Source organism: Penaeus vannamei, chromosome 12, assembly GCF_042767895.1.
Source record: "Penaeus vannamei isolate JL-2024 chromosome 12, ASM4276789v1, whole genome shotgun sequence".
NCBI lineage: Eukaryota > Metazoa > Arthropoda > Malacostraca > Decapoda > Penaeidae > Penaeus > Penaeus vannamei.
The window spans coordinates 27,359,036-27,372,303 of record NC_091560.1 but is presented as its reverse complement, the minus strand read 5'-3'; the positions used below and the strand labels follow the sequence as shown (position 1 = coordinate 27,372,303).

General features: G+C 39.1%; 1 protein-coding gene across 32 annotated transcripts in view; it reads right to left on the bottom strand.

Moving 5' to 3' along the window:
- The window catches only part of Mi-2 (chromodomain-helicase-DNA-binding protein Mi-2 homolog), a 29,447-nt gene extending 17,772 nt beyond the window's left edge, over positions 1–11,675 (bottom strand). For 10 of the 32 annotated variants that reach the window (XR_011398893.1, XR_011398894.1, XR_011398895.1 and 7 more), the window contains exons 1-6: positions 11,027–11,675; positions 1,977–2,158; positions 1,552–1,681; positions 1,261–1,430; positions 903–1,043; positions 494–703 (exon numbers count right to left, since the gene is read on the bottom strand). Coding sequence is in view for 29 of the 32 variants with exons in the window: in XM_070128049.1 (XP_069984150.1) it covers positions 494–703; positions 903–1,043; positions 1,261–1,430; positions 1,552–1,681; positions 1,977–2,158; positions 11,027–11,060 (867 nt within the window). In the remaining 3 variants the exon portion in view is untranslated. The remainder of the gene's footprint in view (positions 1–493; positions 704–902; positions 1,044–1,260; positions 1,431–1,551; positions 1,682–1,976; positions 2,159–11,026) is intronic. The other 22 variants (XM_070128054.1, XM_070128064.1, XM_070128072.1 and 19 more) reach the window with 7 other exon arrangements.
- Positions 11,676–13,268: the final 1,593 nt, after the last annotated feature.

Below are 13,268 nucleotides of genomic sequence, written 5' to 3'. Positions count from 1 at the left end.
AAAATAAAACTTGTTTTAGCATATACGATCAGAAGACAGGAATGGAGAGGATTCTAGATTCTCTCTCTACATAAGGCATTAAACTTACGAGGAGGGAGAGTTTCACCTTCCTAGGAATATCAAATTCAAAAGACACTATGAATCTATTTTTCATCAAGAACCTTGTGTCAAAGATCTGGGATTTTGTTAAAATATTTCAAATGGAACATGCAAACTTAAATCTAAATAACATAGAAAAGAAGATACACTTGTGTCTAGTGTCCAATAATCTACTGTATCCATCAACTGAACCCAATACCAAAATGTAAACAGATTAAGAAGAAATACGCAAGAATCATCCAAAATATCCTCAAAACCAGTGCTAGCAGGACATTTAGGTTGATATCACTTTGCTTTTTTACAAGACAACTAAAACTTGAAAAATCAAGTCGAGAGATCCTGGCACAAGAGTTTCTTCAAAACTACAATTATTAACCAAAATAGACCATCTCACCAGACTCACCGAGGTGTCCTTCTTCCTCTTCCCTAACTTAATCTTCAAAGTTGGAACTTTTCCACCCTTTTTGTTTTTTCCTTCAGCTGTAGCAGTGCGTTTTCGGCCACGTTTCTTCTTACCCACGCCCTCACTATCATCATCAAAATCTTCCTCAACTTCTTCATCTACCTTGGCTTTTCTAGGGCGTCCTCGACCCTTGGGTGTTATCTGTTGACATAAGCAATGATAATAAGAATGGGTTTCTTTTTGATACATAACCTTAACCATAAGTAACCCCCCCCTTACATATGAAGTCTCTAACATCTCATCAGTTCTAGTAAACTAATAAACAAATGAAAAAAATGTTAAAAGATTTTCACTTTCCATATGCATATGCCATGCTCTAATCTACAACAAAATATCTTACTTGTACCGGTGCTGGTTCTGGTTCCTCTTCTTCCTCCTCTTCTACAATTTCATCTTCCTCCTCCTCTTCCTGCTGCTGATTGCGAGCCGTGAATTCACGCCACTTTGCAGCTACCAACATCATCAACTTTGACACTGGTACCTTTTAGATACGTGGACAGAGAAGATTTCTATCATAAAGAGTATCTTTAAATTTCTTTTATGAATACCCAACCCCCTTTTCATTACAAAAATGGTTTAATATTTTTAAAAATAATTCTATTACCTATTACAAAATTAATTCAAAGGAATGCAACACTAAATGAGTGTCTCCACAAGGTTGATAAAAAATATAGCAACACAAACAGAAAATACCTTACCCTTGGATTTTCCTTAGCCAGAAGTGGACGCACATGTTGCTGGAACAACTTGTAAGTTGTCAAATTCTGAAAGTCTGAATCAGTGTACTCCAATTCGACATCATTCAGACCAAAGCTTTCACACACCTCAGCAACAGTTGGCATCTGATCTCCTCCACCTGTGAAATTATCTGACAAGATTAACTCAATCCTCTACCACGTTAAATCTATCCTTTATGTGGTGTCAAATGTAATAACTTTTCAAGGCATCAAGTTGTAATGATGATAAAAAGTAGTTCTTGTATTACTCACTTGATTCTGGTACTGTTGCTGTGGGAGTTGCAGGAGGTCTCCCACGTCCCTTTCCACGCCCCCTTCCTTTCGGGGTCTCTTCTTGATTGTCTGAGTCAACACGACCACCCTCTTCTTCATATTCACCTTCCTATTTATATTTGTGAATAATCATAAAGTGTCTTTGGTAAGTTTCATTAGATATGCTAACTAAATAAAAATTGGTTAATACCTCAATGTATTATTGCATCACTGAACTAACTAAAGTAATCAGGTAAATTGGGTCCAATTATTATTCTACGATAGAGTATATGTCTGTAACACAATCTTCAATATTTGCCTTGGAAATTTCTTCAAATACGTAAAACTCCAACCCAGTAATTTCATCTAATCATGTTTTAAAAATTCTGTGAACCCAGAATATGAAATCATACGGCAATACTTACACTCTCACTCTCATCTTTCTTCTTTCGTTTTTTCCGCCCTCGCTCACCACGTGACGATTTTCTCTTTTTACTTTTCTTTCGTTTCCGCTTTCCTCCACCCCACTCTTCATCTTGTTCTTCTTCATTTGAATCACCTTGATCTTGTTCTTCTTCCTCCCCTTCCCCTTGCTCCTCCTCCTCCTCTGCAACAACAATATCATTCATAGGGGCAAAACGTAATAAAAGAGTATACTTTTTAAGGGCTTGTTACAATTTAGATAATTTTCAGTGACACCATATAGAGTCAAGATATATCTGACACTAGTGTGCAGTACTAAATCACCTAAAATATTTACAACTAAGTGTTAACTATGAAACAAGTTGAATACTCAAGTATAGGATCAATTACAGTTCAGATAAATAATTTCTTTTGACAATGATGTTTTTCTGGGCAAAAACTCGTCGTTCCTTATATTCCACAATGCAAAATTTCTTTGAACGCTAAATCCAAGTTTTCAGTTTATTTCTTCTGTCAAAAGAAGTGTACAATAAGTAATTAGCTTTTTAAAACTATATTGTGATTATTGATAGTCTACCAAATATTCATAGTTAATGAATGAAAGACTGGTGGTACAATTAACTATTTGCAGACCATTCTCCTCTAGATTCATTGACATTAATTGTTCACGAGACTGTTTGGTCTTTTTTCAGCGTTTTTCGGCCGTCTTGACAAAATTGGGTTAAATGCATTTCAAGGCCTGACCGCTGTTTTTTTTTTTTTTTTTTTAGGTGGTAGTGGCCCTTTTCAAAGTCATCCAAAATAATTTTTTTCCACATGGTCCACATCATCACCAAAGTGTACTCGGTGTCTAAGTTAGGTTAAAACATACCATTGGTAAAAATCTCATAAAAATGTTTTCATGACTTATTGAAATATCAGAAAACACAAACAAAAACAACACACACAAATGGAAGTAACAATGTAATAAAATGAAAGGTCCTGGGATACACAGAAATTATCTATATATTTTTACCCTGCCCTGTACTTGTATGTTGTCATTTCATGGGAGTCCGAGTGTGAAAATTGGCTATGTTGCCCGGTAGAGTTAAACACCTCAGATTCTCGGGTGAAATGACTCCTGAGGCATGGCCCAATGTTGCCCAGCCGGGCTGAGAACAGGAAGTGTGTGATACCCATCCAACTGGAGAACGATAATTTTTTGACCAGTATTGTACCCTGTAAAACCCCATTACAGCAACAATAATAGGTAAATAATAGATAATTATATCATACTCAATTATTTCGAACATGATTTCATATGTAAAAAAAAAAAAAAAAAAAAAAAAAAAATAATAATAATAATAAAAAGTGTTCGAGTCCTTCACATTTTCACGCATAGCACACGCATTTTCAGTCTGATTTTAACATATTATGGCTCATTTTTTAGCTGAATCGTTGATCTATTACATGCTGCAATAAGGATCTGCAATATCTTCATGTGCATCTTATAAAAGTGATATTTTCAGTATCCCCACTTTCCCTTTTTAGGGTGTTGAAATAGTTGCCTCATAAAATATTCACACATGCACACACACACAAATAATAACTTAAATATTGGCTTCCACATTTTATAGTAGAAATATTGTTCTATTCAGATACTGAATCAGATTTATTTATTCATTTATTTTTTATTTTTTTTTTTAGATTTGAGAAAATCTTAAAAATGGTCAATGTAGGCCAATAGACACCCAAAATTACTGCGATCCAGCTACACTATATGCAAGATTTTGAAGGGGGGGGGGGGGGATAAATCTTAAAATATGCAAATGAAGTATAGCAAAATTAATAAAAGACTTTAAAAGCATAAATGTATAACAGCACACACTGATAATTAGCCAAACAGTTTTGACAAGCACGTAGTAACACAAACTAGTTCGGACATTGCAGTAATGAGTTCTGTGTTCAGTGTTTTGTTATTCCTGGCAAGATAAAGAAGTAGCTGGACTTAGAATTTGAGTGGTGCCCACACACTATATTTTCCGTCATTTAGTGGTGACTATAAGACCACTGCAGCTTAAACTATGTTCTATCCCACTCTATTTCTTCCGCTTTTTAACTTGTACCCCTTTCACCAGTCAGCTCATTTCAAGGTGGAATGCCAGTAAGAAATGTTGTGTTTCCAGCCATGTGTTGATTTTGGGTTATTTTGAAGACTATATAGCAATAAAGATAAAATAGAATTCAGTAACAATCCCAGTTTAATATCTGGGCCCATCACGAGCTCCAAATTCCGAAAAAAGTGATTAAAATCAAAAGCAATCCAGACAGTAGAAGGAAACAAACGAAAGTTTGACGGTTCCAGATATAAAGGTATTTGGTTTATCATTTTACAGTGTGAATGCAGCTCTATCTTGCCATACACACCAAGGTGAAGAGAATGTATCCTGGGGGGTGTTGGGGGCAGAGCCCCCCATCAACCCTCCCCTTGGGTAGTGCCCAAAGGGCACACCAGGTCATGGCAACTAAAATTGATATATGAGGCTGGCTTATTGGTCAATACTTTTTTTTGGGGGGTTGAAATGTGTGAATTCCCATAGAGTTTTGCTTAAGTTTAAATGACCTATTTTAAGCAGTTTTTGAGCTAGTTTTAAACATATTTTAAAAATAATTTTTCTTCTTATTTAAACCTGTTTTGCCCTGTAATTTCTCTGATATATTCAAGCCCTCCCATGCTAACGGGACTAAGAAATAAGATCATCGATGGAGAAATGGCACTCGATCTCCTGAATGATTAATTTGTACAAGAAACAACACCAAGAATCGATGAAATCACTGGATTCCCTGCAGTCTCTAGGATGGTGCTCCGCTCTCTGTAACAAATACTGCAAAAGGAAGTGTGAAATGCACGATGAGCAGGATTCTAAATAAGGCTACTAACCAATCTTAAAACGCGTAAATGAAGTATAAAAATATTAATAAAAGACTTTCAGAGCATAAATGTGTAAATGTAAACACGGATAATTAGCCAAATATTGCTTCAACATGTGCGTAGTAACACTGGTGCTACTTAGGGCATCACAGTAATGAGTTAAGAGGTCACTGTGCTTTTCTTAGCAAAGTAAAAAGCTGATCGACTTCGAATTTATGCAGCGAACACGCATTATATTTTCCGTCATTTAGCGGTAAATATGAAGCCGCTGCAGCTTACACTATGTTCTATCCCACTCTATAACATGGCAGTGTCCATTTTCCTCTTCTCTATGCATGTCAGTGTCTTCAACCTATACCCTATCTAAATCTACCTATCAAAATGTGTGTGTGTATGTGTGTGTGTGCAAGTGAATGTGTGTATATATGTATATGTGTATGTATGTGTGCGTGCATGTGTGCATATGTATGTATATATGCGTATATGTATGTATGCATGCGTATATGTATGCATGCATGCGTATATGTATGCATGCATGCGTATATGTATGCATGCATGCATGCGTATATGTATGTATGCATGTATATATGTATGTATGCATGCGCATACGTATGTATGCATGTTATATGTATGTATGCATGCGCATACGTATGTATGCATGCGCATACGTATGTATGCATGTTATATGTATGTATGCATGTTATATGTATGTATGCATGTGTTTATGTATGTATGCATGTGTATATGTATATATGCATGTGTATATGTATGTATGCATGTGTATATGTATGTATGCATGTGTATATGTATGTATGCATGTGTATATGTATGTATGCATGTGTATATGTATGTATGCATGTGTATATGTATGTATGCATGTGTATGTATGTATGCATGAGTATATGTATGTATGCATATGTATATGTATGTATGCATGTGTATATGTATGTATGCATGTGTATATGTATGTATGCATGTGTATATGTATGTATGCATGTGTATATGTATGTATGCATGTGTATATGTATGTATGCATGTGTATATGTATGTATGCATGTGTATATGTATGTATGCATATGTATATGTATGTATGCATGAATGTGTGTATATGTATGACCTTGTGTGCATGTGTGTGTAAGTGGTGTGTTTATGTGCGCTGATGTATGTATGGATGCATATAAGTGTGTGTGGATGCATTTAAGTGTGCGTGGATGCATTTAAGTGTGTGTGGATGCATTTAAGTGTGTGTGGATGCATTTAAGTGTGTGGATGTATATAACTAGGTGTGTATGTATACAAGTGTGTGGGTCGATGTATTTAGCATGCATGGATGTATGTGTGTGGATGGATGTATGTGTGTGTGTGTGGATGGATGGATGTGTGTGTGGATGGATGGATGTGTGTGGATGGATGGATGTGTGTGGATGGATGGATGTATGTGTGGATGGATGGATGTATGTGTGTGTGGATGGATGTGTGTGTGTGTGGATGGATGTGTGTGTGTGGATGGATGTGTGTGTGTGTGGATGGATGTGTGTGTGTGTGGATGGATGTGTGTGTGTGAGGATGGATGTGTGTGTGTGTGGATGGATGGATGTGTGTGTGGATGGATGGATGTGTGTGTGGATGGATGGATGTGTGTGTGGATGGATGGATGTGTGTGTGGATGGATGGATGTGTGTGTGTGTGTGTGTGTGTGTGTGTGTGTGTGGATGGATGTGTGTGTGTGTGTGTGGATGGATGTGTGTGTGTGTGTGGATGGATGTGTGTGTGTGTGTGTGTATGGATGGATGTGTGTGTGTGTGTGTGTGTGTGTGTGTGTGTGTGTCTGTGTGTCTGTGTGTGTGTGTGTGTGTGGATGGATGGATGTGTGTGTGTGGATGGATGGATGGATGTGTGTGGATGGATGGATGGATGTGTGTGTGTGGATGGATGGATGTGTGTGTGTGTGGATGAATGGATGTGTGTGTGTGTGGATGGATGGATGTGTGTGTGTGTGGATGGATGGATGGATGTGTGTGGATGGATGGATGTGTGGATGGATGGATGTGTGTGTATGGATGGATGTCTCTGTGGATGTGTGTGTGTGGATGGATGGATGTGTGTGTGTGGATGGATGGATGGATGTGTGGATGGATGGATGTGTGTGTGGATGGATGGATGTGTGCGTGTGGATGGATGGATGTGTGTGTGTGGATGGATGGATGTGTATTTGGATGGATGTGTGGATGTGTGTGTGGATGGATGGATGTGTGTGTGTGGATGGATGGATGTGTGTGTGGATGGATGGATGTGTGTGTGGATGGATGTATGTATGTATGTTGTGTGTGGATGGATGGATGTATGTATGTTGTGTGTGGATGGATGGATGTATGTATGTTGTGTGTGGATGGATGGATGTATGTATGTTGTGTGTGGATGGATGGATGTATGTATGTTGTGTGTGGATGGATGGATGGATGTATGTTGTGTGTGGATGGATGGGTGTATGTATGTTGTGTGTGGATGGATGTATGAATGTATGTTGTGTGTGGATGGATGTATGTATGTATGTTGTGTGTGGATGGATGGATGGATGTATGTTGTGTGTGGATGGATGGATGGATGGATGTTGTGTGTGGATGTATGTATGTATGTATGTTGTGTGTGGATGAATGTATGTATGTATGTTGTGTGTGGATGGATGGATGGATGTATGTTGTGTGTGGATGGATGTATATATGTATGTTGTGTGTGGATGGATGGATGGATGGATGTTGTGTGTGGATGGATGGATGGATGGATGTTGTGTGTGGATGGATGTATGTATGTATGTTGTGTGTGGATGGTTGTATGTATGTATGTTGTGGGTGCATGGTTGTATGTATGTATGTTGTGTGTGGATGGTTGTATGTATGTATGTTGTGTGTGTATGGATGGATGTATGTTGTGTGTGTATGGATGGATGTATGTATGTTGTGTGTGTATGGATAGATGTATGTATGTTGTGTGTGTATGGATGGATGGATGTATGTTGTGTGTGTATGGATGGATGTATGTATGTTGTGTGTGTATGGATGGATGTATGTATGTTGTGTGTGTATGGATGGATGTATGTTGTGTGTGTATGGATGGATGTATGTATGTTGTGTGTGTATGGATGGATGGATGTATGTTGTGTGTGTATAGATGGATGGATGTATGTTGTGTGTGTATGGATGTATGTATGTATGTTGCATTTATGGATGTATGTATGTATGTTGCATTTATGGATGTATGTATGTATGTTGCATTTATGGATGTATGTATGTATGTTGCATTTATGGATGTATGTATGTATGTTGTGTGTGTGTGTATGGATGGATGTATGTATGTTGTGTGTGTATGGATGGATGTATGTATGTTGTGTGTGTATGGATGGATGTATGTATGTTGTGTGTGTATGGATGGATGTATGTATGTTGTGTGTGTATAGATGGATGGATGTATGTTATGTGTGTATGGATGGATGTATGTATGTATGGATGTATGTATGTTGTGTGTGTATGGATGGATGTATGTATGTTGTGTGTGTATGGATGGATGGATGTTGTGTGTGTATGGATGGATGAATGTGTGTGGATGTATGTATGTATGTATGTGTGTGGATGTATGTATGTATGTATGTGATGATGTATGTGTGTGGATGGATGGATGGATGTGTGCAGATGGATGGATGGATGTGTGCAGATGGATGGATGGATGTGTGTGTGGATGGATGGATATGTGTGTGGATGGATGGATATGTGTGTGGATGGATGGATATGTGTGTGGATGGATGGATATGTGTGTGGATGGATGTCTGTGTGGATGGATGTGTGTGGATGGATGGCTGTCTTTGTGGATGTGTGTGTGTGGATGGATGGATGTGTGGATGTCTGTCTTTGTGGATGTGTGTGTGTGGATGGATGGCTGTGTGTGTGTGAGTGGATGGATGGCTGTGTGTGTGTGAGTGGATGGATGAGTGTGTGTGAGTGGATGGATGAGTGTGTGTGTGTGGGTGGATGGATGAGTGTGTGTGTGAGTGGATGGATGTGTGTGTGTGAGTGGATGGATGTGTGTGTGTGAGTGGATGGATGTATGTGTGTGAGTGGATGGATGTATGTGTGTGAGTGGATGGATGTGTGTGTGTGAGTGGATGGATGTGTGTGTGTGAGTGGATGGATGTGTGTGTGTGAGTGGATGGATGTGTGTGTGTGAGTGGATGGATGTGTGTGTGAGTGGATGGATGTGTGTGTGAGTGGATGGATGTGTGTGTGAGTGGATGGATGTGTGTGTGTGAGTGGATGACTGTGTGTGTGTGAGTGGATGGCTGTGTGTGTGTGAGTGGATGGCTGTGTGTGTGTGAGTGGATGGCTGTGTGTGTGTGTGAGTGGATGGCTGTGTGTGTGAGTGGATGGCTGTGTGTGTGTGTGAGTGGATGGCTGTGTGTGTGTGAGTGGATGGCTGTGTGTGTGTGAGTGGATGGCTGTGTGTGTGTGAGTGGATGGCTGTGAGTGGATGGATGGATGTGTGTGGATGGATGGATGGATGGATGGATGTGTGTATGGATGGATGGATGTGTGTATGGATGGATGGATGTGTGTGGATGGATGGATGGATGTGTGGATGGATGGATGGATGTGTGTGAATGGATAGTGGATGGATGGATGGATGTGTGTATGGATGGATGGATGTGTGTATGGATGGATGTATGTATGTGTAGATGTATGTATGTATGTGTGGATGGATGGATATATGTATGTTGATGGATGAATGTATGTGTGTGGATGGCTGGATGTATATATGTGTGTGTGTGGATGTATGTATGTATGTATGTATGTATGTGTGTGTGGATGGATGGATGTGTGTGTAGATCTATACATGTGTGGATGTATGTATGTATGTGTGGATGTATGTAAGCAAGTGTGAATGTGTGTAGATGCATGTAATGCGTGTGCATGTATGGACAAGTTGTGTGCATGTGTTCATATATGCTTCCTACCTCACCTAGATCCAATAATGTTACTTTTGAATGAATAATATCCTAGCAAGGGAAATATAGTGATAGGGCAAAGCACAGTAGTACTTTGAGATTGTTGGCTTGAGTAATAGACTATCTAAAAGGGGTGTGGTAACTGTAAAAAATCATCCTTGTCATTCTTTGTATGATCATCTTGTTCATAAAAACAAAAATTCTACAATAGTGCATGTCCATAACCTCCTGTAGCCTGCCTGTGCTCTTGCAAAGGGTAACAAACCTTCACAGAAACCAATCTAAGGACTATTTTGCTAGAACATATGTACCAACAAACATGGGAGGCCTTTATGATTTGACAATATGTCACTATTACTTTAGATTCAAGATAGTCATTCATCAAAGTTCACAATGTTTCACATGGAGGTAGGAAATCAAATATGATTACAGGGATTTTTATATTCTTAAGTAACCATTGCTTTTTACCCGTGTTTATAACAATGATGATGATGATAAAACCAAAAAAGTTTGTTGTGATTTAGGTTCGAGTACAAGCACCATCTGCCAAAGCCTACAAGCACAAGTCCCGCGACGGGTCCTGGGCCCGGTGGCTTCTCTCGGCGTGGTTCGAATTGCGCGCCAAAGGCCGAGGCGAGAGGGTCGGCCAGCCTGCGTCAGCGACACTCGAGGGTGCCAGATGTGTACCCAACAAACGTTGCTTCAAACATCAACAAACCATAGCCTTTTCGAGTTAAACATGCCTCAATCACATGCTATTCGCGTCTCCTGGTTGGGAAATGCATAAATTAGCCAGACATTTCCCTTAAAATGCGTAGCATGGTCCCCTTTTACGGACCGGCTCGTCAGCGACACGGAAGAGACCTAGCATGATGCTTCCCACTCTTGTCGCTGACTAGCCGATCCTCTTTTGTAATTGCGTCCACCCAAGAAAATGCTAACCCAGATTTTCTTTCACAATCCTTCACTAAAACATAATGCATTGTTTCCACACACATCTACTTGTATTTCTGACGCGAACAATCAAATAAAATGCCTCTTTGGTCGACCAATAACAGTAATAAGGTCTATTTTCCTGAGCAACGCGACCTCACGCCGGCCCATTCAAAACAAAGCTCCATCAAACTTTAAAAAATCTACAAACTTACCTCTGTACTCCGTTTCCTCCACGTCCGAGGGCATCTCTGGCGTCTCGCTGCACTAACAAACACAATTTTTCAATGGATTTTTTTCTTATTTTTCTACCAAACAACAAAAATAAGAAGGGCAGCGAACCCGGCGACCGCCACCTCGTCCGATCGCGTCGCCGCTGAATGTTTGTCGCCGTCGGGTTTTTCGGACAAAAGAACCTCCAGTGCGCATGCGTGTGAGCCAGTACAAGGTGGCTTACGACGTTTGTACTGGTACCAGAATAAAATTTAGTTATAAGGACCAAAAAGCGAACTACTAAAACCTCGTGTTCATGTTACTGTATAATGTTGGATTTCGTAAACTGGCGCGAGAGTTCAGGCAAGTGCAAGTTTGCGATATTCAACTGTAGGAGCTGTCTGCATAGGATTTCCTTCTGTGGCAAATGCAATCTCAATCCTTACAATAATTACAGACGAACACGAAGCTCTCTCAGCCAAAATGGCTTACGCCTCTTATTCATTCAGCTTCAGTAAAGTCGCTCAGAGCGACCGCTTATTCAAAGCGGCTGCTTAAAGTGTGTATCGTAAGTTAGGTGAACATTTGTCTCACTAATTAGTAAAATCAGCACGATATGCGAAAACTTTCCATGCAATGCATCGATCTACAGATAAAATGATAAACGGCAGGGAGGAAAGACAGACGGGCCTGAAATAATGAAATGGAGTTTATCTTCTGCACGTTGCCTCCGTGTGATTCGCACTCGGGATCATAATATGTTTAATTGCTTATGATTATTAAAGGTGTTTCCATTTTGCCATTCAGCCACACACGGAACATACCCTATATTCATAAAAGAAACATATTTCAATTTTACCTTAAATATGAATGCAACGCTAAAAGGTGACTGCGTAGTTTCTTTCGACTATATGATGTAGGCCTAATATCTGTATAAGACCGCGTGAAATATTGAAAATCACAAGAATATGTGTAAACATTTCTAGAGGTGCACATTCTATAGCCACTTAATCGGTCTTATGATTCCCCCCCCCCTCTCTCTCTCTCTCTTTCTTTCTCTCTCTCTCTCTCTCTCTCTCTCTCTCTCTCTCTCTCTCTCTCTCTCTCTATCTCTATCTCTATCTCTCTATCTCTCTCTCTCTCTCTCTCTCTCTTTCTCTTTCTCTTTCTCTCTCTCTCTCTCTCTCTCTCTCTCTCTCTCTCTCTCTCTCTCTCTCTCTCTCTCCCTCTCTCTCTCTCTCTCTCTCTCTCTCTCTCTCTCTCTCTCTCTCTCTCTCTCTCTCTCTCTCTCTCTCTCTCTCTCTCTCTCTCTCTCTCTCTCTCTCTCTTGCTTTTATATTTTTTTAGGTCTCTCTCATTATCTTTATATTTCTTCACGTCTCTCATTATCATTATATTTCTTCGCGTCTCTCTCTCTTTTATATTTCTTCACGTCTTTCTCTCATTATCTTTATATTTCTTCTTCTTCTCTCTGTATCTCTGTCCATCTACCAGTCTATTCATTTATTTACCTACCTACTTACCTACGTACCTACCTATCTATCTCTATCTCTCTCTCTTCCATTCCCACGCTAAAATCTAATTTAGGCTTATTTTGCCATTTGATAATTTCCAGTTTCATTGTCAGTCCTTTTTACATAATCAATGTTGAGTTTAAAGGAGTGTTACCTAAATATGAATGCTCAACATCCTTACCTGTGAGGGGATAAAATCAATAGTTTATTTTGTAACACGGATTTAGGGTTAGCTTGTGTTGACTCTTAACGATGAATTGTGAGAACATTGAACACTGAAAGGTAACTTTACAAAAAATATTCGTCCATTGCTTTCCAAATGGTATGAGATTCCGTCAATAGATATAAAAATCTAGACAGTAGGATAATTAAAATTGCTTTACTGTATTTTTTGTTATTTCGGCCCCCCTTTCTTCCAATTTTTAGTTTCTCCATTGAAAACATTCTAATGTCACGTTATGTCGCTGGTATATTTTTGGAATTGGTTTCATATGCGGTCAATATCATTTCATGTAGGTTCGCATCGATATGATCCGAGAGTATAGTTATTTCGTTATAATTTGATAAAGATGATAATGATATTCAAATTTTGACAGAGCATTTCTTAGCAACATTCTTTATAACCTATACGCTAAAGTAATGATATACTAAAGTATAGGGCTGAAGAGAATTACTTCTACAGGCGACTACTGAGAGGAAGAAATGATTTATTAACGTAATTTCACATAAA